A 25,145-nucleotide genomic window follows, 5' to 3' on the forward strand; every position below is an offset into this window, starting at 1 on the left:
TGTTATTGTAGATTTAAAGTTGATTTCATATGCCCCTGTTTAATCTCCAGGACTTGTATTATGTTCTTTTATTTGACACAGTTCTATAATGAAAGATTACAAATATTCACCTCTCCTTCTGGAGAAGAGAATGTAATGTACCTTTAGGAAACACAACTGGATTTTAACACAGCTGTTGTACCTTTAAAGATACATTTTCACTCTTTGTAACTTTAGTGATCAATAATGTACCTCTACTCTACCTTTTATTGTGAGAGTGCAGGCGAGGTTGTTTTAAAGAGGAACTCCACAACATCAGCTTCTAGCTTTGGGTGGGTTTACATCCTTTTACAGATACATGGACAAGATACAAAGCAACTGGCCTACTATAGCAGACCTACACTAAGCAGTAAGCTAGCCTGCAAATCAAATCTCTGCTGGATTAATATTCAGTGTAACAGCGTGCTCTCTCCTGATATTGTTTAAAATAAAGATTAAGAGAAATGAAATTCTGTTTAATTAACACTACAGCTTTTTTTCCATTTTTAAAGGAAAGGCTTCACGGTACCATGAGGACACCATGTTTAAGCATATTGTTGTTTCTACTGACTCAATTATACTATTTTTTTTGTTGTTGTTGTTGTTTTTTTTTGTGTGTGTGCAGTTTTTACACAAATGATTTTCCAAAGCAATGTGTAGATGATTTCTTATGGTTTTTGAATTCACAGAGCATGAAAACGTTTCTTTGTTTCCTCATGGGACTTGGCAGCTTGCTTGGCAGTAATTTACCATGAATATGGTTCTTGCTTTTTTAGAATAATGTGAGAAATGTCAAATTGCAGCTGCGTTTGGCTTTACATATTCAGCAGTTTTAAAGACATGTTAATAAATTGTGCTATGAGAGTATTTGTAGCCACGTCCAGTGTCTCATACTAAGGATGACAATGCCATATGATTCTGGAAGAGCTTTATCAATTATTAATGGAGCCTATCATTTAGGATCGTCTACTGTAAAACATAGTCAAAAAACGCTTAATTGCTGTTGTAAAAACACTAGAAAATATTGCTGACCATTTTTCAACCCTGCAAAAGTTTTGTTGCTGTCCCATTTTTCACCACGCGTTTCTTTTTACTGCACTAAAAAGATCATTAGCATAGATATTAAATCTGTGTTCTGAGGCCAGTATGAACTCCACATTAAAGGATTCAGGACTGTTTTGCACATTTTTAATGATGACGAGTAGAGTGTCACCACTGCAAATTCCCAAGACATTGATTTAGTAGATTCAGAAGATTAACTGTATGACTGCTTCAAAGTTGCAAAATATGCAGGGTTTGGTACAACTCATAAGTTTGTAATTGAATTTTGCTATGTAAGATATCCATATTGCCTACATACTTACACAGCAAGGTAAACTTCTATGTGCTCAAGTAAAATAAGCTTTCTCCTGCTTGGACAGAATGTAAATGATGAGGTGACTAGGCTGATGTTAAGAAAGCTGTTAAATGCTGACAAATGGCTGGAAACACTTTTAAAAAGAAAAAAAAAACACCTTGATTCCACTACGAGCCAGTGTAATGACGTTGTTATACCTGACATCCTTTAATTTGTCTCATGCTTTACTGACCCACAGGGCACTACTGCTGAGTGTTTGCAAAATACACAGTTGGATCAAATAGTAGTAGTTTTGTCTTCGGTATAATAGCAATTTTTCATTCCAGCGAAGCATTAGTTATGGTGAGAAATATACTGCATTAGTCCTTAAGCACTGGTTGGGATAATTGTGATTGCAGTGGGGTGTCCGGCAAGAATGCACAAAGAGGCACGCGCAATAAATCTCTTTCCTCTCTCTCTTTAAGACTTCAGACTCCACCACTTACTTTATTATTGTGTATCGGGAGGATGTAGGAGAATGTGTATGCGCCTCTATAAAGAAAATAATAATGAACATGAAGCTACAATGAGAATAAATAAAATTGCTTACAGTTTCAACAGAATCCAATGAGAAACAGAAGTAATGACAATGATAAACATTTTCTGCTGTCTCAGTCGTCTTGGTGGATTCAGCAGTCTAATACATGTTGTCCATTTGCAGAAAAACAATGAAAACACACACACACAGAGTTTGGGAGCGTGAAAGGAGACAGCCAGTGAAGCTCAGCTTGTTTGCACTGTGGTTCATGTAGGTACTAAATAATACACAATAGCATGTCAAAATAATATTTAATTGTGAATGTAAAATTAGGAGTTGGTGTGTTCTCCCCGTGTCCGCCTGGGTTTCCTCTGGGTGTTCCGGTTTCCTCCCACAGTCCAAAAACACACGTTAGTAGGTGGATTGGCGACTCAAAAGTGTCCGTAGGTGTGAGTGAATGTGTGTGTGTGTCTGTGTTGCTCTATGAAGGATTGGCGCCCCCTCCAGGGTGTATTCCTGCCTTGCGCCCAATGATTCCAGGTAGGCTCTGGACCCACCGCGACCCTGAATTGGATAAGCGGTTACAGATAATGAATGAATGAATGTAAAATTATTTATCTGACACAGCAGGAGCCAGCCGTTTTTGACATTCAGAGTCTATTATACCAGTTGTATAAAAGTGATTTATTTATTTATTTGAGTTACAGACTATACATCGGTGTGTTCCTCACTTCCATCCACCCTGTTCTTCAATGGTCAGGACCCCAACAGAGCAGGTAGTATTTGAAAGGTGGATCATTCTCAGCCCTGCAGTAAAACTGTTGTGGCATTTGCGTGTTAGTGTTTTTTGACCTGGTATGGTAGTAATGCTCCAGCCGAGCGTTTGTGTTTAACTGTCTCTGCCATTCTTGTTCCTCTGTGTAGATGTAAAATCAGAGACTGGAGCTCATCTGCTCCACTGCTGGTGTTATTTATGCTCTAATACTTCTTCAGTCCAGAGGTGACACTGAGGGGTTTGAAAACTCCAGCAGCACTGCTGTGTCTGATCCACTCATACCGACTCATCACACACTAACACACCAAGAAGGGCAGGTATGTCTTATACTGTGGACAGCGAGTTTAATGCTTGCAATACTGCACTTCCTGCAAGTAATAGTGCTAAAACACTTCTAAACAAAGAGCAAAATTGAAGGTTATCACTGTGTTCATGCTCATAAAGGATGTCTTCACCTTCCCCGCTGTAATAACACAGTTTTATGAAGTTTGTTATACTTCAGCTAAACATTTGGGTGTGTCTCGGTTTTTCATCTCTTCTCAGAACTCTAATCTGCCAATAATGTCACTGACACTGCAACACTGTTAGTGCGAAAGACTATATGCACCCTTTGTTTATACATCCATGTCTTCAAAAGACCAAATTTTTTTATATCCTTAGTTCTGATTCTTAAAGGATTTATTTGACTCGACTCTGCAGGAGCACTGACACTTTTCTTCCTGTTGTTTGTGTGTGTTTTGGGAACAAGAGACTTTAACAAAGACGTGAATCTTTGAAGCAGCCTTGCTGACTTTGTTTAGGGACTGGAAAATGACCACAGGACGAATCACAGCAATGCGGAAAACAAAAAGCACAAGGATTTAAAGGTTCTGGTTCAGATTGCTTCTCGGGTTCCCCTCTCTCGCTTTTTCTCTCTCTCGTTCTCGGCCTCCTCTTATTTCCCTCTCAGCAGTACACTCTTAAGAAAGGAGTCTTGGTTTAGATGTACAGTTCTAAGAAGAAAAAATGAAATTTCTACTTTGTGAAGATGTCTTAAAGGACTTTTCACACTCGGATATCTCATTTACAAAAAGACATGCCAGAAGAAACTTTAAAGACCAAAAGTAGCTCTTCTGTCATATTTGACCAGGTTGCAAATTTGTTCTGAGAAGTTGGGGCGGCTCTACATTGGGAAGCTAAAGCCTACATACCATAATCCAAAAATCCAAATATAAAGCTAGGTGAAAAAATCCACCTGCAAAAATTTGATTAATCTCTTTACCATATGTCAACAGAGGTACCTACAGAGGCAGTGAGTCTGCTCGTGTAAGACTCAAACTCCTGAATATGGTCAAACATCTCAATATAAACGAGGTGAAAACAAACAATCAAATATTAGTAAACAAGGTGTCTGCTACACAGATCTCAAATCTTGTGAGCCTTGACCCTCTAAAATATATTTTAGAATGCTTTATTCTGTCTGACTTTAATTGAAGTGTTCTGTCCTAAATGAATGTTCTTTTATTCATTCATTCATTCATTCATTTATTCATTATTTCAGCAATAATAGGCTCACATACTTTCTAATATGCTGTAACTAAATAAGCTGTTTCAAGTGGCAGGCCTTCTCTGACTATTCAGTTCCTCAAAGGTAAGATACCTTGTAGCTTCTTGTGATACTCATGTGCTGATAGAAATATGAGCTGCACACACAGACTTAGTTTAGTTTACTAAGAGACATGGAGTGATCAGTAATATAGGCTTGTAGGTTATGTGAGTATCATCATAAAAGCACCTCACATTCCTATCATGCTATTTTAAATGTCAGTGTATTGCTCCAAAGAACATTTCTAGGAGCTTTTTTGTAAGAGCATAGCACTTTTCATTTTATGTTTATTTTAATTATTTTTTTAATTTTAATGTTTTTTGCCTTTTTTTATTCACCATGGCAAATGTGCTGCAAGGAGAAAGCAATGCACAGCTGCACATGCTCTGTTTCCTTCATGTAACAGCCCAGCACTGCTCTAATCAGTGTAATTGGGTTACATTACAGTTAGAGTGAACTTTGGGCCTATCACACTTATGGAAAATGTCAATATTGCCGCCTTTAATATTCCATCAGCTGACAGCAGGTTTTGGGAGCGATGGCTTTAGCGCGGTATCAGACAGCCCCAGAGGGGTTAGAGTGGCACAGGCCTGACTTGCGCTGGCATTAAGCAGTTTGCTTTTAATTTCAGGGTAAAGGGATGGCAAAAGGATTTCCATTGATTAACATCAGGGAAAAAAAAATATCTGCGCTGGCTTAATCCTGCTTTAATGCTGAACGAAGATCAACACGACAGGCTAGAGAGGAGAATAAAACAGAACCAAATGACAAGGTGAGGGTTCAGCATAGCTGTCATATCAGGCCTGCTGTACATGTTGCTCACATATACGCTGAATAAGTCCTCTCTGCCATCTGTCAAAATGAAACAGGGAAGTAGAGGACAAGAGAGGAAGAATATGTCTTGTTAAAGCTAGTGTAATGGTGCAGTACGTGAACAGGTGAAGAAAAGGTCTGTCACAACGGAGATCAAGCTGAGAATCTCAGGAAATGCAACATACCCCACATCATGAGGTGATTTATTTATCAGATCATGCTGAACATTTACGAATCTGGGGCCAGTCCTGGCCTCAACCCGCCATTAATATAAACCTATGCATCTTGATACAAAGTCTAGATTTGTTGCCTAAATTTTATGTCTTTAAATTTATATAATTTGTTTGATTGTAGCGGCACGGTGGTGCAGCAGGTAGTGTCGCAGTCACACAGCTCCAGGGACCTGGAGGTTGTGGGTTCGATTCCCGCTCCGGGTGACTGTCTGTGAGGAGTTGGTGTGTTCTCCCCATGTCTGGGTGGGTTTCCTCCGGGTGCTCCGGTTTCCTCCCACAGTCCAAAAACACACGTTGGTAGGTGTATTGGCGACTCAAAGTGTCCGTAGGTGTGAGTGTGTGAGTGAATGTGTGTCTGTGTTGACACTGGCGCCTCCTCCAGGGTGTATTCCTTGTGCCCAATGATTCCAGGTAAGCTCTGGACCCACCGCGACCCTGAACTGGATAAGCGGTTACAGATAATGAATGAATGGATGTTTGATTGCAGCTGGCAAGCACACTGTTCTTTGATTATTGTAATTTTTATTCAACACTGTTCCACCTTGTTCTGCTTATTGGCTTTCATACAGCTTTTGGTAGGTGCTATAAGTTTTCTACAGTAAGTGATCAAAAAATATTTCTAGACAAAACACTCCCATAGGAAACTAAGAAACTTCTTTAGCACAACAATTGCTTTAAAATCCTTTAACCTAGAAATTTCAGTTATAATTTAAATGATAGATAACCCCCCCTTTCTAGTGCCTTTAAATGTAAAACCGTTCCACAATACAGTTATGGGCATTTGTTTGGCACTAGGGAGTCTACAAAGCCCAGTGCAGTTCAGTGTAATTTACCTGTGACTGAGTAGACTCTTTTTCAACATGTTTTTTTGTTTTTAAATTCCTATAAAACAAACAGTTCTGGCTTAATCTGCACAGTTTTTGCATTGAATCGATCGTCTGTGTCCTTGCTTGTATAAAGATATTGGTTAAGCAGTTTTTAAATATTTTCTAAGCTTTGAGTGTTTGTTTCTAGTGAGGAACCAATCTGTTGTTTCAGGCTTTTCTCAGTTCATTTAAAGAAGACCTCCTGCTCAATCAGTTTAAACAGTTCCTTTTCATTCAGCTTTTAATTTTGAAACACCAAACTCTGCAGGATTGTGGATAAAATTCCTAAATGCAGTGCTTGAGGCTTTCTCTGTGATTTTGTGTTCATTTTCTCTTCCTTTTGTGATTCCAGTGTCAAGCACTTGTCTGTGTAACAGTAAAAATCAACATATTACTCTGTTTTAATATGATTACAGTTTCTTGTAATGAAGTGTATGTAGTTCAACCGTTTATATTCTTATTACATTACAATTACTGGCTTAATAGGAATGTTACTCATGTCTCAATCAAAACAATACTAATTACACTTGATGCATTTAAGCTGAAATATCTACTGTGTAGTTTATCTCTGCCTATCCTTGTACATAATTCGCGTGCATGCATGTGCTAACTGCATGAATCATGAATATGAGAGGTGCAGTGCAACCTCAAGAAGTGACTTGAACTCTGATTTCTTATAGTGCATCATCTAATCTAATAATGCTTCGTGATTAATGCAAGGTGACATTCATATATAAGGGTGTTATAGTTTTTATTTTAGTTTAATAGAAGACATTAATCTACTCCCTTATGCGTGTTTTTTTTATATATAATAAATTGTATACTGGGATCTGTCCAAAGAAGTTGATGGATGAGTCCCATCCTAAGCGTTTTGAGTTTTTAAGTCTCATTGAAAGATTCATGTGCAGTAGAAGTGCAGTAAGGGGTGGAGTGTGTATTTATGGAAGGCAGGTATGGGTGTGTGATTGGTCACATTGTGCATATGAGGTTTGTGTGTGATTATGGAAACCCTGTCTGCACCTGCTCCCCAACACATGGATGCACATAAACACCCCCCCCCCTTCACACACACACCTACGCACACACACAAACATCTTTTTCCTCTGTGCTGTGAGAACAGGCGTGATGTGTTTGGAATTTAAATCATGCTTTAGAATTCAGCTTGCCTGATTATCTGTCTGGGTAATTTTAGCTTTTGACCAAAAGAACTGCATTGCAGATTCATCAGATTTCATTCCCCTTCAGTTTGGTTTCTTGTGGATCAGAAGGTCATATTCCATCATAAAGCAATTTCTTCAACGTTTCGCCTGTGTTACTGTTGCATTCCAAATTGATTTGTTTTTCCCCCAAACACCCCATTCCAAATGGGCTTGTTTCACATGTTTACAAGGGCCCTAGTAAATTTTGAATTCTCTTGATGAAACAGCTAGGCACAGAGAGGCTTTCCATCCTGTTTTAGTGTTGGCTTGAGACATTATACTACTTTAGTGAAGCGCTGTCTTGACGTAAGGGCTATTTTGACAAAAATTTAGGAAATATTCTTTCAGTAATCTTTTTTTTATCTATAGTTCTGCAGGAATACTCTGTCCCTGCCTGATAATGACCACTTGAATGGGTGATTTTGTAAAATAGTTCACACATTACACATGCTGTTGCTGTTACTATTACTTCTATACTGCTGCTTTTCCTACTAGTTTTGCTGCTACTTTCATTACTATTACAAGTGCTCCTACGTCTACCACCAAATGGCTACTCGTGCTACTATCATAACTACCTATTCATGTGTTTCTATTACTACTCCTACATCTACTACAGCCACCATACCTGCTGTAACCACTTTTGCTACTATATCTACTACTATTTATTACTTGACCTAACATTACATCAGCTGTTACTACAGTTAACACATTTTCTAGTATGATGGCTAATACTATTCTGCTAGTACTATTTCTATTACTGCAATGACAGTGGAGTTATAAGTACAATTACAATTACAAGGTTTGCTACCATTACAGAAACACTGTTTTTGGCTTATCTAAAACGATACACAAATATGAAATAATTTGTAAAATGATATACAAATTCACAAGCTAGGAGATGAAGAAGCAGCAATCTAGGAAATCATTTTCAGCCGCATTAAAAAACGTTGTTGTTAATAATTGATGACATTCATATTATAACTAAGTTTTTTTTTTCAAATATAAATATTTATATGTCTTTTAAAAATCTATTTTGAGATTTGTATATATAGTGTGGAATATAAGTTGTGATAAAAGTTCTTTCATTTAGCATTGCATGTTAAATGTGGTGAGTTAGAACAAGTCATGGACAATAAATTCATAATGACTCTAATAGACAGTTTAAGAATTCATGTGGTTTCATATCCTTCACCATGGCATGACATTGTTCTAAGGACCCAAATCTACTACTTATTTCCATTAGTGACAACCCCATCCATCTCTCATTATGAGGAAGGCTCCTGAGCTGAGTAAGCCAGGCAAAGTGGCTAGATTGCTTCCCTTGGCTCTGAGTTGGCTTGCAAAGTGGTGGAAGTGGTGGTATATGGAGTATGTTGAAAAATTAAATCAGTGTCCTTTATCTTTCATGATAGTGACATGATGAATAGAGTACAGTATGTACTGTAAAAAAACACTTACAATACATAGTGAAAAAGATAAAGGCACATTTCTCTTGTAATACAGGAGCAGCTTTCTCTTATAGGAAATAGCTGATAATATGCAACACACTGAAGTGTGCAGAGATCTAAAGCATTGTATATACTTGTATACTTGCAATGCCAAGTAAACCTCCCGATTCAAATCTAGCAGTCCAGGATGTAAATCAGTTTTCAAAGCTAGGCCATGTCTGACGTTTCATTAACTGAACTGATTGCATTTTGAAAAAAGACTGCAAAAACATTTGTTTTATTCAATAATAAAACAGAGAAACAGTGAACAAACTTGTGATGACAGACATTAGTGCTGTACCCTAAGGGCCAGGAAAATGGGAAATTTGGAAATAACCATATTTAATATTGTTAACATCGTGTTTCATTTTTTGCTCTCCATCTATTGTTTAGTCTGTCTCACATTTACTCTCAGAATTCGTAAAAAGACACTGTTAGGGCAGAGCCACAGCACACTGCAGCCTCCAGACAGACTAAACACATCCGCCAGAACCAGACGCCACAAAGCAGACAGACAATGAGCATTCACCTATAGCGCTGTCTGATAGCAGCAGATGTTTGTTTCCAGGCGCCTGTTTCCAAAACGCATTGCCAGTTGAGTGACGCACTGAGGCATTGATGAGGAGACAGGGAAAATTGCTTCAGTCAGCACATGGGACACACTCTTTGTGCCCAACAAATGACGTTTGCCAACAAAGAAAAGTAAAGCTGTTTGTCCTTGGCCAGAGCAGTTCTTATCAGATTGGCCTTTCATGCCACCAAGTGACTGGATTAATGAAATCTGTTCTCCACATAAAAAGAGCATAAGGAAAAAGGGCATAAAGGAGCAGTTTCTACTGGTTTACAACTGCGATTGGTTAATATCCCTCTTAAAGTTTCTTATAAAGCTTTAATCTGTGATTAAAATGTCTTCATTATGTTTAATGTTTATTTTTTTGTATCAGCAATAAACAGATATGCAAATACCTCAGAATAGAATATGGAAAACCATGACTATTTATTGTATATTGTGTTGTGCATTGTGAGGAAAGCACAATACTGCAAAATGTCATTGCATGCATTGATGAATACAAGGCATTCCAAACCTAGAGCAGTTCAATAGTTCACGTCGGGGACCTTGCCAGGTCGTTTATTCACAAACATTAGGCTGCAAACATGGCAGACACCAGAGATTAAAGCCCATAATGATAGCACCTCAGAGACTCATGGCAGAGGCTGGTCTCATCTCTCTCTTTCCCTCACCAAGGCAGGCTTTCTCTCGCCCGGTCTTTTCTGCCATGCTTGACGGATTCTTCTAATGGCCGAGAGGTTTGGGCAGGTATCGCACTCTCTCCAGCTCCCACCAGCTCACTGCTGGGCCACTCAGCTCTCCCCAGCTACACGCCCACTGCTCGCTCACTCACAGCCAGCCTTCTTACACACACTGTAGCCCCACTCGTGCTCCCCTTACAGCAGTACATGCAAATGGACCTCTTAACCCTGTCTCGCCTAACATGTCGTCAGCAAAGTAGAGTGTGTTTTAACCCATTCAAATCCACTTCCTGAGTGGTTAGAACTTGTGCATGTACACACTGACTATAGTCAAACAGATCAGTCTGTGCAGTTGGGGGTATTTAAATGTCGATGTGTGGGGCGTAGATATGCGTGCATTTCCATGAGTATCACATTTCAAATAAATGCTCAAACAGCACTGAGAAATAAATTATATCAAGGCTGAAAGTGTATCAATATGCACATTCAGAAACTGGGGTATTAAAGCTGAAGTGATTAATATGCAAAAATATACTTTTTTTTGTTGCCTGTCAGCCTGAGAGTTAATGTTCTTTGTTATGTTAATCATAATGGAATAGAGCTCTTTGGAGTCTGATGGCCCTCTGATGGAGGTGCCTGTCAGTTTGGATGTGAATAGTCTCAGATTGGGCACCAGTAGGGAGTCTCTTTCTGGAAGAGAAAGAGGGTCGGACTGAGATGACTTCCGACATTATGCGCAGGGGGAGTCCATAAACCAAAAAGCTCAGCACCATTCCTTTCTAGCGCCTGTCCCTTGTCTATTCTCCAGTACCCTCAACTGTAGCCTGTGTTTTAAGTCCTCAAACCGAAAAAGGAGGGGAACAGTAAAGTGCTTACACTTGTATCTTTTCTGCTCTGTATCTGAAGGAATAGTCTGATGTATTCAAATTACATTCAGCAGATTGATCGGAGCATGAACCCCACGGGGTCACATGCAATACTCTAAACAAGAGCTCTTTTTTACACTGCTTAAATGAAAGTGAAGGGAAGGGCAAAAAAAGGGAAGAGAGAGAGCGAGCGAGAGAGAGAGAAAGAGAGTAGAGCTCAGTTCAAATTCACATCATGTCTTAGGCTGGCTCTTGGAGGGAAGAGTGTATAGGTAATTTACTAAATGGAGGCAGTAACAGCAGTGATTTATTCAAAATATGACACTGGTAATATCGTCATAACATGGCACAGTGTAGAGGGAAACGGCGCAGGGGCATTAAATAAATCAGCCTGGCTCTGCTGCTTTATGTGCCTCCCCGCTCCCTGCCACGATGCATGATGGGTATTAATACATCTGTTTTTACTGTCTGTTGTTCCATTAACTCTACCTTTGACTGTTATTGTTCACTGTCAGACACGCGTTGCACAGGATGGGGAATTTTGAACTAGCTCCGTTAACGCTGCGACTTTACTCAGTCGATAGCTCTTTTCAGATACACCATCCCTGCTCATTTTACCTTGTCCACACCAATCAGCCTGAAAATGACAGACTCATATAAAACCTCATAACAAGCTTTTAGTGTCGCCAAATGTCCATGTGGTGTACTTATGAGCTTCCTCTTAGCTCTATAGGATGAAATGTGACGTATATAATGGTAGCATAATAGAATATCTTGATATCACGTTGGTATCTGGCATTTCGATTACAGAGATACTGCATTTCCCCCCAATGTTCCTTGTTTTATTCCCCATTTCTAGCTGAGTGCGGCTCGTCCGTCATCAACAATGAGGGGATTCTGTTGTCACCAAATTACCCTATGAACTACGACAACAACCACGAATGCATCTACAGCATCCAGGTGCAGGCTGGCAAAGGAATCAACATATCTGCTCGAACCTTCCATTTGGCCCAAGGGGATATCTTGAAGGTAATTGCATTTTCTCTGTACAATTCTTGGCCAGAAAAACCATTTATATGAGGATTCTCCACACTCGTAGCATTTGCATACATAATACGTCAGTGTTTGTGTTTGTATTCCCAGAAATTTACTTTACATTTTTATTGTCTGTTCCCTTGAAATTGGCATTGGATGGCTGAAACAACCTCAAGAGACACTCACATTTTAATCGCTCCTCTATGTATATCAGTGCAGTGCAGTAGAAGTAGTATAAGCAAGTTTCTGAGATCAAGTATGCATGTCTTGAAATAGTAGGGATAATGTATCAAGGTAAAATGATATCTAGGTTCAGCTTGCATTTTATAGGTCTTCTAAAAATGTTGTGTTGTTTTCAGATGAATGTGGATGTTGAGAACAGATTTTGTTATTTCACCTCCATTCTGTTCTCCTTTAGCTTTGCTAATTTATTTATTTTTTCGCCTATGCTCTTTCAGATCTATGATGGTAAAGACAACACTGCCCATGTGCTGGGAGCCTTCACAGGTTCAGCAATGCTGGGCCTGACCCTCATCAGCACCTCCAACCATCTGTGGCTGGAATTCTTCTCTGATGCCGAAGCTACTGGAGAGGGCTTCAAGCTGGTCTACTCCAGTAAGACTTTTACCTGCTCTTCACACAGTATTTGGCCTTGCACACCTACCATTAGCTCAGGCTTCCATAATCGAACTCCATTGAACATTTGAGCAAACTCAGCATGCTGTTTGTTGATGTTTATACATATGTTAGCGTTGTATTTAGGGTATTTGTATTGATTCCTCAGTTTTTTAGCAGGGTTTATCTCATCTTCCTTTGATGCTGGTATTTATCAAAGGTCAAAAATGAAAGTAAAGGCCAATTGACACTGAAAACCTTTCTGAAACATTTTTAGCCATTTGCTTGATGAAACAGATATGCCTTTATTTTAGTCAATGTTTCGGCCAACACTGACTTGGCCCGATTCCCATCTTATGTCCATCAAAGTTTGAGCAACATATTTTTAGGCCTAGAAGAGGTATTTTCCCTTGACTGACTAACTCCACATGTTGAAATGAGCATGCGTGAGCAGGAACTATTAATTCAGCCATATTTCTCATAGTTTGTTAATTAAAATTTGGAAACGTTCGGCGGGTTTCCATCGACATAAACTGGTTTGCGAACCAGAAAACTTTGTTCCCAGCTGGAACCAAACAACAGTATGAACCATGGCTTAATAATAGGAAAGAAGACATGAACACACTCCATTTGTGTGTGTTTCTGGGTCTGTGTTTAGCATGAGACCATGCATGTTGACCAGAGCCCTGGCTTGCCGTTGGTTAGCTACATTTCTCTGCATTTCACAAGCTCAGCAGGACGGCTCAGAACTCGGTAACATTTACACATTCTTAAAATAAACAAATTGTTCTTGGTCTTCTTTGTTCTTTGGTGGTGGATCATGATCATCATCATTCTTTGTGTTTATCCATTTCAGTGTCACGGTGGTGGTATATCATCTAGTATTTCTTTTTAATAGATACATATTTTATGAACAATTTTTTCATTTCTGCATTTATTAGTCCTGCCTTCCGTATTTCTGAACAACACAATCACATAATAAAAAACACATGTAAACAAAGACATTGATATGAAGCACCAGATCTTCTAATGACAAGGGCATGTATTTTGCCTCATTTTCTTTTTTCTTGTTTAGCATAAACATGCATTCAGTGAAGCATAAAAACTCTCATTGTAGCAAAGTGGACTACATTTAAATGATTATCCTCAATGTTTTCATCAATTCACCAAGACTACAACTGTGATGATAACTTACATTTATTATTTTCATGTATTGGCTCAGTTTTATTTCTGTCAGTCTTACAGCACTCGTATTGTTGATGTATCAATGTGCATGGCTCTGTTTTAAGTTTTAAAAATAATTAAATGTTTGAGGCCTGTGATCAGTTCAGTTAGATCTGCAGTGTCAAATGCTTCTGATCTAGCTACTCACCTGGAAAATAGAAAGTGACAAAGAATGTCATATCAGGCTAAAACCTGTGTAGTTCAGACCTGGCTTTACAGCGCACTTAACCGAGAGTGACTTGATCCTAGATCAGGATGTTGTTTCTTACATATCTGATAACTTGCAGAGCTACTTTAAACCTAAAATAAATGTGGCACTGGATAAAAGAAGGGGTGTTTACTCAAAATGTCATCAACAAAAGCATTCCCTGGAGTCTTTTGAGATGCTTTATTTAATTTAGCTTTGTATCTTGGACCTGTGCCAGCATATGCAAACAAACTGAGAGACACAATATGTTCCAGAAAAGTATGTCTTTAATATGATGTGCTATCTTGAGTTTGAGAGGAAAAGAGCAATAATTTTGATGTGATTTACCAAGGTGTTGTTAATAACATTTGACCCTCCATTCATGAACAGAATGCAATTCGTATAAAGCATCACACAACAAGTTGCAGAAAAGCAAGAGCACACTTGAAACACATGAAGCTTTAGCCAGCTCAGAGGGATTAAGGAGAAGTGGACTGGGAGAACGGGTTGCTCTCTTCACTGACCTTGCCTTCGTCCGCACAAAGGCAGTTGAGCAGGCATCCGGTCGGCATTGGGCTGGGTTTAATACTATTGTGTCCACCGTGTGGGATTCAACAGGGTTTTAGTTCCAGTGAGGGAGAAGGCATTAACCTGCTGGTGAGCTATCTCATTTAAAATCGACTAAATCCCTGTCTGTCTGCGATTCCATTCCACCTGCAGGATTAGCTATTTGAGTGCATAATAAAGGTCAGAGAAAGCTGCGAGAAGGTGAGGCCACCACCGCTCACCCAGAAGCTGTAATTTAGCCACCAAATGAGGACAAGGGACTGAATGAAAATGGATTAAAATGGCTTCTTTTATGTAGTCAAGTCTTTTGTGCTTCCTGAGAAAGTGCCATGAGACAATGACCTGTAATCAACTCATAATCAAGGCTAGGAGGCAGACAGCAGTGGTTTAGGATGCTCGCAGCAGGACGCTGTCATGGCTGTCCATAGTCCCCATGCTGCATAATAGGTCTAGGCTGTCCATTCCAGATTCAGGTGAGATGTTGCTTGGAGATGTCCATTATAATGTGCGGCCAGTTAAGTGATATCTGACGGGCTCCTGGTTGCATGTTGCAGTAATTGTGTGTCACAGTGCAAGAGTTTATTTACCACAAGATCACAATAAAAATTTTGGGTAAGAATGATTGTTGGGTTTATTAAAAGTAAAACACAATAATTGTGATTGTGTTGGTGTGAATGGTGACACAATGAACGTTTGACAAGAGTAATGATTATGTAAGTTAATAGGAAGTGTTGCACAGCAAGTGGGCTTGCGCTGTTCTGGATGCAGTTCCATTAACCAAGCACTTAATCTTAATTGTTCTGCCTGCTTAGCAAGGGATTGTCCCTGCCTGCGCAACACAGCCAGATCCAAGAACAAATTCTCACCCATAATGATCGCCCTAATGACTGACTTCTTCAGCTCTGATGTCATGTAGCATAATGGGACATGGTGACAAATTTTAGTGACAGTAACAACCAGCCAAGAAAAAAATCAGTGTACACTAGCTGTGTAAACTTATGACATGGGCATTAATTTTATGTATCTGTGAACTCATGTTGAATGAAAATATAAGAAAGACCATACAAATAATCATTTTCTGAGTAAGACTTTTAGCCTTACCACATGAGACCAGACTCACTGTATATTCGCTGCCACACACACACTTACACACAATTTACCAAAACAAGGAAAAAGAAAAACTGAAGAAGTAACCAAGTCTGCCTGCTAATGATAAAAATGAAAACTGGAAATCTTAGATGTGACAGTCAGGTCGGTTAATTTGCTGTGAACTATTACTTTTTCTGTCAGCATTTGACATTGTTCACCTGCACAATTCAAGATGCATTTGTAGTTTTAAAAACCTAATTAAAAAAATACAGTGAAATACTAATAGTAGAATAACAAGTGTGAATCAAATAAAGTAGGAATTAATAAAAGTGTTGCAAAATGTTCAGGTTCTAATTGTGGTGATAAGTCTATTGGCAGTTTATAATATACGGTATTGGTTAAAAACAGTATTCTGTCGAATAAATGAGGTCTGATATTTTTATATAGCTCCTCTTAAAGTGCTCATCATGGCACCTCATTTCTCAAATTTTCCACTGCTGTCCATCATATTATTCGCATATGAAAATAGCTGAAAGTGATGCAATATGCAGAACACTTCCTGCTGTATCAACCATGACCAGTTTTACACCACCATGCCAAATTTGAAGTTGAATGGGCTGAAGTTCTGCCCATTCTAAAAGTCTCATTAGCTGACTGTTTACTTTAGCAAACCAGTGCTATTCCATGTGAGGAGAGGCCACAGATAAAATCCCTAAATCATAACCAAAATAGAATCTACACTCTTGTGTTTTCATGTGTGGATTTATATATAACCCAGTGGGAAATCTTCCAGCTCGCTTGGTTACTTACTTCAGCTTTGATAAGGGGTAATATAGAATTCGTATCCCAATGACAGGCAGGTAACACAGTAGGCTTTATTTTGCCCAGTTTAACTTTTGTAATGTCTCTTCAGGTTTCGAGTTGTCTCACTGTGAGGACCCTGGCGTGCCCCAGTTTGGCTTCAAAGTGAATGACCAGGGCCACTTCTCTGGCAGCACCATCACCTACAAGTGCAACCCCGGCTACACACTGCACGGCAGCAGCATTCTCAAATGTATGACTGGAGAAAGGCGCGCATGGGACAACCCTCTGCCATCCTGCATTGGTAAGTGGCACCATGTTTAGTTAAGGACTGTATTTTTGCACAACAGGAATACATTCCCATGAACAATAAATAGGATAATTTCTGGAATTTGAGAATTGGGACTATTTTAACATTTACATAAAACAGTAATGTAACACCATCAATTGGCATATACATATACAGGACAGGAGAATGCAACAAGAGTCTTTGGGCACAACATGTTGAAAGCACTTATTGTTTGGAAAGGTTCTGGATAAGACTCTATGCTGAGTGAATTAATTTGTTAATAATTCATGATATCTGTATTAGTAGAAGAAGACCAGAAATTCCAGTTCATTAAGCCAGTCATTGTCAGTGCTCTGTCTCTGCTTACAAACTGATAAAAAGTGATATAATCTTGACTCCAGCTTAAAAGTACATAAACAGTGCAATACATCTTCTAAAGTCAGCTCCAGTAAATTCTTTTCTATCAGTCCTTTCACTACATTAGACCAAAAAATGTCTACGTTTGATCCCACCCTTGTATCACAGTTAACATTATCACTTAACTGTTAACATTTGAGCACCTGAATGCAGAACTGGAGCTAATACAGAGCCGCAAATGAGCTATGGAGGAGACCCCACTCTACACCAAACTCACAGGGGCTGAGACAGGGCCATGTGCAGCTATTACTTCCTTCATTTTCCTGATGGATGGTAATTAGGAGGAATTGGCCTCGGAAGAGTCAGATATTGGTATACCCACTGACCCAAGATCAGATTTGCTCAGTGTTAGATTTCGTTTTAATGAGGAACGATTAACGCCGAAGCTCTCATCCGAATCCCTTTCCCTAGGCCATTGGTGGATGTAACCCATGACAGCACACAGACATTTCATTCTGGCCCTCAACGTGTTCTTGTTAGAAGAGGACGAAACCAGGGGAAATGTTTGTTCAGACTCATGTAAATGAAGTTCAATATCCCTCCCTCAAAATGGACAGTGTGCTGAACCAACCTAGAGGATTTCGGACTAATATTTTTAAGACTTATCTAAACGCATTAATAATAGATGCTTAATAATGTGGAGGGCTAACTTATTTCCTTAGACTTTAGAAAAATGCGGGTCATTTGGCGTGACCTTTTGCAAAGATGTGGGAGGACTTCTCATTCTATCTCCCCACCTTTTTATTGCAGATGAAATATTTAATCTTTTTTTTTTCTCCATCCACACCCAATAGAGTGAGCTGTGGGTGATACAATGAGTGCATCTCTAAATCACTGTCGTTTTTTAAAGGAAAGAATATGAAAGGCAAGGCAGGTCATTTCTCAACGTGGAGTGAAGTGGGTTAAGCAGTAAGATGGTAGTAGATCAGCGGTCACACATGCAGTCGGCATCTCCGCCCTTACACGGCTCCCCCTGTCACGCAGTGATAATTGAGTTGGGAAAACACGGAATTGTCTGAGGCTCAAACTGAAATCTCCATCAGCTCTCCAGCCCATTGTGGAGATTTTCAGCACCTCTGAGTGGCCAATCAGGGGTGATTGAGTGCTGGTGAGCGCTCACCGACGTGTGATTGAGCAGCTGCCGTGATGAGCGATGAGCGTGGCTGTGTGTTGGTTTAGGGGGAGGCCGCTCCAGCCCGGATGTCTAAAAACCACTCTAATGTTCAGATTAATCAAGTCGCGATCTGAACCCCGTTATTCAGGCTTCATTGAACTGTGCGTCCATTGTTTGTCATGTAGATGGCTTATGCAAATGAGGCTTATTGAAAGAAAATGCTGATGTGGGCTCCATTAACAAATGACACCCACCTACTGAAAGGGCTCCTGTCTAGAAACATGCACTGAGAGAGAGAGTGCAAGAAGGAGTAATTAAAGGGTAGAATATGAGAGGCATCCATCGAAGTTTCTTATTAAGCTACTTTGTTCAAGCTTAGTCCTTAGTAGTTGCAGGTATCACTGGTGATAACATAAGCATGTTATTATTTGTTATGAATTAGTAATGTGGAATATAAATTTTTAATCAGCGAGCATTTATGCTCATAAGTGAAACAAGTTTTACTTTGAAGTAATGAAGCCAGAGAAAACCTATTGATCTGATCTATAATACAAATGGCACGATGAATGTCTGCGAGTGGATCTTTTAAAGACACGCATGTGTGCAAAGTGTGTAAAACACTAAATTTAATAATAGCATGATAATCATGTCCTTCTGGTTGCATAGTATAACAAAAATCAACTATTTTAAAAGTTGGGGTAAAGAAAGCAGAATAATGTGTTGCTGGGTTGTATCAGGTGATACTGAGCTACTCGTATTTGTTTCTGACTGATGCTAAGCCTTGTGGCTCGAGTGCAAGCTAGCCACTGATATGAAAGAGAGAGAGAGACAGGTAGAGATACAGGGAGTAGCTGTTTGCCTCTGGTGCCTTACTGAAGTCTACACTTACTCTCACGGGGTTGTATTGATTAAGGCGGATGATTCACGCTGCTTTGTATTCTGCTACTCCAATTTTGTTATTTGTTTTCTAGCCACCCCTAATTATTACAGAGGAGTTGAGCACAGTTTCAGGAGGCGTGATGTGTTTGTGTGAATGTGAGGGAGGAAAAAAAAGGAAAAGATTAAAAAAATCACCAGATGTTTGATCTCTTATCGTGCTGTCTTTTATTTCCCCTCCTGCTTCCTTCTTATTCTGAATCCCCTCCACTGATTTCTTTCTTGTATTCTCTTTCCTCTCCTCTTTCTGTTTCTGTTTCTTTAGCTGAATGTGGGGGTCGTTTTAAAGGAGAATCATCTGGGCGTATTCTCTCTCCTGGCTACCCGTTTCCCTATGACAACAACCTGCGCTGCACCTGGGTGATTGAAGTGGACTCGGGTAACATTGTCAGGTACTGATCAGCATTCCTCCTCCACATAAAGACATGCTCCAGCACTTCTCACCACCCAGATCAATACCTCAGCAACCCAACTAGGCTCCAGAGTCTGTACATGCCCATGGCCTGAGACAAGCGTTCTTTAACTATTTATACACCACTTACAGGCCAAACATGAGCATCAATACCTCATCTATATGGGGACAGGGCGGCATCATGGGAGTTGATGTCGACTTCACACATCTCTCTGGTTTTGATTTGGGAGGCATCACTGATGCATGAGCAGCAAGTGCCATTATGAGCACTAAAATGCTGTCCATACAGCCAATCGTTACAGCTTCGCAAAGCCAAAAGCAGCGCAACCTTGAAGGCAAGATAATTTGTCCTTCTGCGAACTCTCACAGCAGCAGAAGCCTTTCTGAAATCAGATATTCATTCATTACTTTTTCATCTGCCCACTGATGTCTCATTCAGACCATTTTGTGGAATTATTATGAAGAGCCACAGCATAGGCAGCCAATGCAATAGTATCACGCAATTATTGCACCCCAGGGCTCAATGTTGGTGATAGCATAATATGAAGGTACTTCAGTCTGTTGCAACGGGCAGAATTTTGATCTTGTTTTTTGCTCTCATAGAAGTCTTGAATTTCTTGAGCACTCATGAACACTTGCATGACTTTGAACAATAAAAAACCAAGGCAAAAAACATTCACTGAGGTATAGATGTTCTTTTAACTTAATTGTTTTAGAAAACCAGAATACCATCAGTTGATGATAAATATATATTTAGAATGTCTATTAAAATCATCACTCTGATTAGAAAACTGTTTCTGTTATTTCCATTTTTTCACAGTGTGTTACAATATATACAATTTTATGATGAGTGTTTGATGAATGTATCATTAGAAATGCTCAGAATTTGTTGTAATAAAAAAGTGCATTAAAAAACATTTTACAGGAGATTTCTGCAAGAAATAGAGATATTTAATAGGTTTTCTCAAGGCAGAACCTAGCTTGGTGGACATATAGTCAAACTCCTTGTCTGATCACATCACTCTATAACAGTTTGCAGTTTCTGGCCTTTGATACGGAGGCATCACATGACATCCTGAAGGTGTGGGATGGCCCTCCTGAGAATGAGATGTCTCTGAGAGAAGTGAGTGGCTCTCTGCTGCCAGAGGGCATCCACAGCACCCTCAATCTGGTGACCATCCAGTTTGAGACAGACTTCTACATCAGCAAGTCAGGATTCGCCATCGAATTTTCCAGTGAGTCCTATCACTCCAACACCCAGCAGGTGTTCACTTTTGACTGACAGGTTTAATAACACTAGCCTTGGCCAGTGTTTAATTCATAGGTAGTAATATGTTATTAGCTTGCTTCATCCCTTTAAACGGGCAGACATGATTGGAATGTTTCCGTGCCCTAATTGACAGTTTTGGTTCTTGTAGTGTCTGCGAGCTCGTTTTGACTGACAGCTCATATTGGCCAATCTTGACGGAGTGGATCGACTTGGTGTTAATTGGCTGTGTTTGTGATTGGCAGGCTCTGTTGCCACAGCCTGCAGAGATCCAGGAGTACCCATGAACGGCAGTCGCAATGGAGATGGAAGAGAACCTGGTGACACTGTGACATTTCAGTGTGACCCAGGATATGAGCTCCAGGGCGAGATGAAGATAACCTGTATTCAGGTGGAGAACCGCTACTACTGGCAACCTAGCCCACCTGTGTGTATAGGTGAGTTTTTACTCTACACATTTATCAGTCATACTCTTATTAAATAATGAGGTTTTGATCTTGGCTGGGCATTCCAATCTTTAATTGGTACACGAATATTACATTATGTGGCGGTTTCATAGGCTCTCTTTGCAAAAGCCCTAGCAGCTACCCAGTCAGTGCATTTAACATAGATATTTTTATTTAATACAGTCAAAATGTTTCTCCCCATATCTGTTGTCATCAGATTAAACAGGGACACTGTTGGCACTCTGTGTGTAAAATGCCATGCTGTGTGTTGAGCTGCTAGTGGCCAATGAGGGGTGTACCAGTAGAGGTGAGAACCTCTTTCCATAAAATCAGTCCACAACACTCTTCAAAGAAATCCATTCTTAGAAAAATGGAGTGCCCTTTCATAGAAAATATCTTTAAGGAAGAAATGAATTTATGGGGTGATTTTGAAGCACATGTGTTCACACAGCTTTTGTGTTAGAGACATTCCCAGGAAAGCACCATACTTAAAGCTTTAAAGCTTCAAGCCTAGTGTGCTTAGTCATTATAAGTGTTGTCTAGCATGACTTTGAATATGTTCCGCTGAAAATTCCATTTAGTTTCAAGTGTCTGCCCTGCATGGGCATCCTCCAGTGTGTTAATTTGCATTTTTGTCAAAAGATACTCAAGAGTTGTGAAAGCCAAGCAGCACTTGAGCCAAAGAGTCATTCAGGCAACAGTCATGATCATGGCGATGTGAAAGTGTGCAAAAATTAATGAATATCAAATTACGAGATTTGGATTGCCTTCCCATTCTCAGAGATACTTCAGTAGCAAGCAGAAAAATGTGGAGGAGACACATTTTGCTGCTTCCTTTCATGTACTCCCAGCTAATTATCCTCTCTCTATATATCATTCTCTGACTTTGTCTCTTTCTGCAAACCTGTATCCTCTCTCTCTCTCTCTCTCTCTCTCTCTCTCTCTCTCTCTGGAATGAGAGGTGTACAGTTCAGTTTAGCTGGAGAGATTTGATTCTCATAGTTTTCCACACTTCCACTCCACTTCTCCAGTGCTGGGCTCCCGGGGTGCACATCTGCCCAGCTGTGTGTTCTAATGAACCAGACCCTTCATGTGTTACACATGTCCATATGCTCTTGTTATGAATCCTCTCTACTTTTCACAGCTCCATGTGGAGGGAATCTGACTGGATCCTCTGGCTTCATCCTGTCACCAAATTACCCTCACCCCTACCCTCACAGCAAGGACTGCGACTGGCTCATTTCGGTCAACTCTGACTATGTCCTTTCACTGGCATTCATTAGGTAAATACTCAGTCTGATCTTAGCAGATTTAAATGCGTGGTTATAATGGTTTTCTAACATTATTGTTATAATTTAGTGAGTAATAGCACCACTTGGTCATGCTAATATTTTATGTACTGATTAGTTTTAGTATTCTTGCACATGAACACATTTTAATGTTCTTGCAGCTAGAAACAGTGTAATAGAAAAAGCTTTTGATAAAAACGCCTCAGATATGGCATTTAAAAATGTCACTTACCTTGTCGCAGACACAAGACATCCCATTCAGAGACTGTTGGTGTGTAATTTTGTTTATAAAATGACAGAATGATGGGTTTGATGTGAGGAGCAACAGTTTCTCTTTTCCCATCAGCCCTAGATGTGTAGAGTAATTATGTAACAGTGAGGGCTATCAATGTCTGAATTAAAATGCATTTCATGTCCGAGGCAGATAATGAGCCCAGCTGGAACTCTTCGCTCATTTTGCTGGTAATGAACTTTTTCCCCCCTCCCTCCCTTAGCTTCACTTTAAGGTGTAGCTTAGTGCCTGCAATTTGAGTGATGTGACTAATTAATAAAAAGGAGAGTTGATATATGTGCTTCACAGCCAAATAGTATTGCTAATTGTGTCCATTTTTCATTCAGCTTGTGCATAGCGAGCTCAGCGGCACTACAGGGGCTCTCTCTAGGCAGGGTTGATACAAGGTTAAGATAGAGCAATGTCGGACCCCAGGATGTGTGACGGATGTGCAAACCTTCTGTTGGATAATGCTAATTGCTAGGCTAACACTTGTAAGAATCTCCTCAGCCTGTGCCAGGTATTTTGAGGTCCTGAAAATACTTTAGAAATCTTTGACAAAGTCATAATGCTTAAATAAATGCCTCCTCTATTTTAATGAGCATAGTTATCCACAGAGAGTCAGGTCTGCTGAGTAAGATACAGTAATGTGGAACATTTAGTGGTTAATTAAATGGTTAAGCCTCCGTTTTAATGCACATTGGAAAGCTAGCAACTAGAGTCAGAATGGCTGAGATGGGTAGTGTACTGTGGGAAGAACCTAGATTAGACTAAGTACGACTTCTACATGATTTGCGTATCTTCTTCACATTGTCTAATGTAGGTGCACATCAGATTTTTCTCTCAACTAAGACATTCAGGTTACAAACCTCCCCACAACCAAGACTGCTTTAACTGTGTGTAAAGCTTATTTCATATACAGTAAACTGGAATATTGAGTAATATTAGATTATTATGTATAATATTAAATATGATAACATAATAGTCCTTTTGAAATGTTTACGTTCTATGTAAATCTAAAAAAAAAAGCATAATCAAAATTGTTACTAAATTAAGCACAGTTGGTTTCTTTGCACAGGATCCTTTCATTTATATTGTATGTAGTATTATAGGTTGTATGACAGTATCAATAATAACCAATGAAGTGTAAGAGTATTGTTACTTTAGAATAATATGACTCAAGTAAAAGTACTAAGTAGTCACCCAGTTAATTACTTGAGTAAGAGTAAAAAGTACAAAAAAAGTGAAAGAAACTACTCGAGTACTGAGTAATTCCTGAGTAACTTCTTTGTTTAATAATCAGGACATCAAATAATACACCTGCATGCACAAAAATATAAAACACCAATGAACAAATTCAGAGCCGGAGATGATCTCTTAAACAGCTAAAAGAATAATAAATTAAATCTTTATAAAGTAAAATACATTCAGCCACAATTATTTTATAATAAAATGGGCTCAATAGGAAGAGGTGATAAAGAATAAGAAAAAGAAGGCAGTCTCTATATAAGTTTATGTAAACCATAACCTGTGTGTGTGTGTGTGTGTGTGTGTGTGTGTGTAATTCTGTGTATTTACGCGTTCACTAACAAAACAATGGGCTCAATAGGCAGAGGTTATGTTGTCTATGCCATTGTATTGTGCCTCTGTGCACTTTTGCGCCTGTGTTTGCCGCAGGGATTTTTTGTGCAGTCATGTGACATCTTGGCTCTGTTTGATTGGTCAAATGGAGTCAAACGTCGCTTTAATTTCCCCTGGGGATCAATAAAGTATCTATCTATCTATCTATCTATCTAGTGGCTACATTTGATTGGTGACATGCAGTCATGTGACAGAGCCTCTTTTGGAACTCTCGACAAAACAAAGAGATTGTGCATTGAACTAAAAATGTAGCTCAATGTAACGGAGTAATAGTACTACTTCTTCTTCACAAATATACTCAAGTAAAATTAAAACGTATGCTAAAACTACTTTTATAAGTACAATTTATCCAAAAAGTTACTCAAGTAAATGTAACAGAGTAAATGTAATGTGTTACTATCCACCTCTGGTGATCATATACCAGTTAAGTTCATTCTCTGTGAAGCCTTTAATATAAGTTGTTAAAAGGGAGAAATATATGTCAGCCTCAAGCCAGACAGCGAAGCTTAGTAGGCAGCATCATTGCCCAGGTTTGCCTTTAAATGTGGTCTAGCCTTGTTCTTATTTCAATTTTTGCT

At 39.3% G+C, this 25,145-nt stretch overlaps 1 protein-coding gene across 3 annotated transcripts in view; it reads left to right on the plus strand.

Annotated features, from left to right (window-relative positions):
* csmd3b (CUB and Sushi multiple domains 3b) overlaps positions 1 to 25,145 on the plus strand; it is a 484,418-nt gene that overhangs the window by 342,013 nt on the left and 117,260 nt on the right. For all 3 annotated transcript variants that reach the window (XM_066675840.1, XM_066675838.1, XM_066675839.1), the window contains exons 22-28: positions 11,827 to 11,996; positions 12,461 to 12,617; positions 16,598 to 16,789; positions 19,507 to 19,633; positions 20,686 to 20,888; positions 21,166 to 21,357; positions 22,511 to 22,649. In XM_066675840.1, the coding sequence (XP_066531937.1) occupies positions 11,827 to 11,996; positions 12,461 to 12,617; positions 16,598 to 16,789; positions 19,507 to 19,633; positions 20,686 to 20,888; positions 21,166 to 21,357; positions 22,511 to 22,649 (1,180 nt within the window). The remainder of the gene's footprint in view (positions 1 to 11,826; positions 11,997 to 12,460; positions 12,618 to 16,597; positions 16,790 to 19,506; positions 19,634 to 20,685; positions 20,889 to 21,165; positions 21,358 to 22,510; positions 22,650 to 25,145) is intronic.

Source organism: Hoplias malabaricus, chromosome 6 (genome assembly GCF_029633855.1).
Source record: "Hoplias malabaricus isolate fHopMal1 chromosome 6, fHopMal1.hap1, whole genome shotgun sequence".
Classification (NCBI taxonomy): domain Eukaryota; kingdom Metazoa; phylum Chordata; class Actinopteri; order Characiformes; family Erythrinidae; genus Hoplias; species Hoplias malabaricus.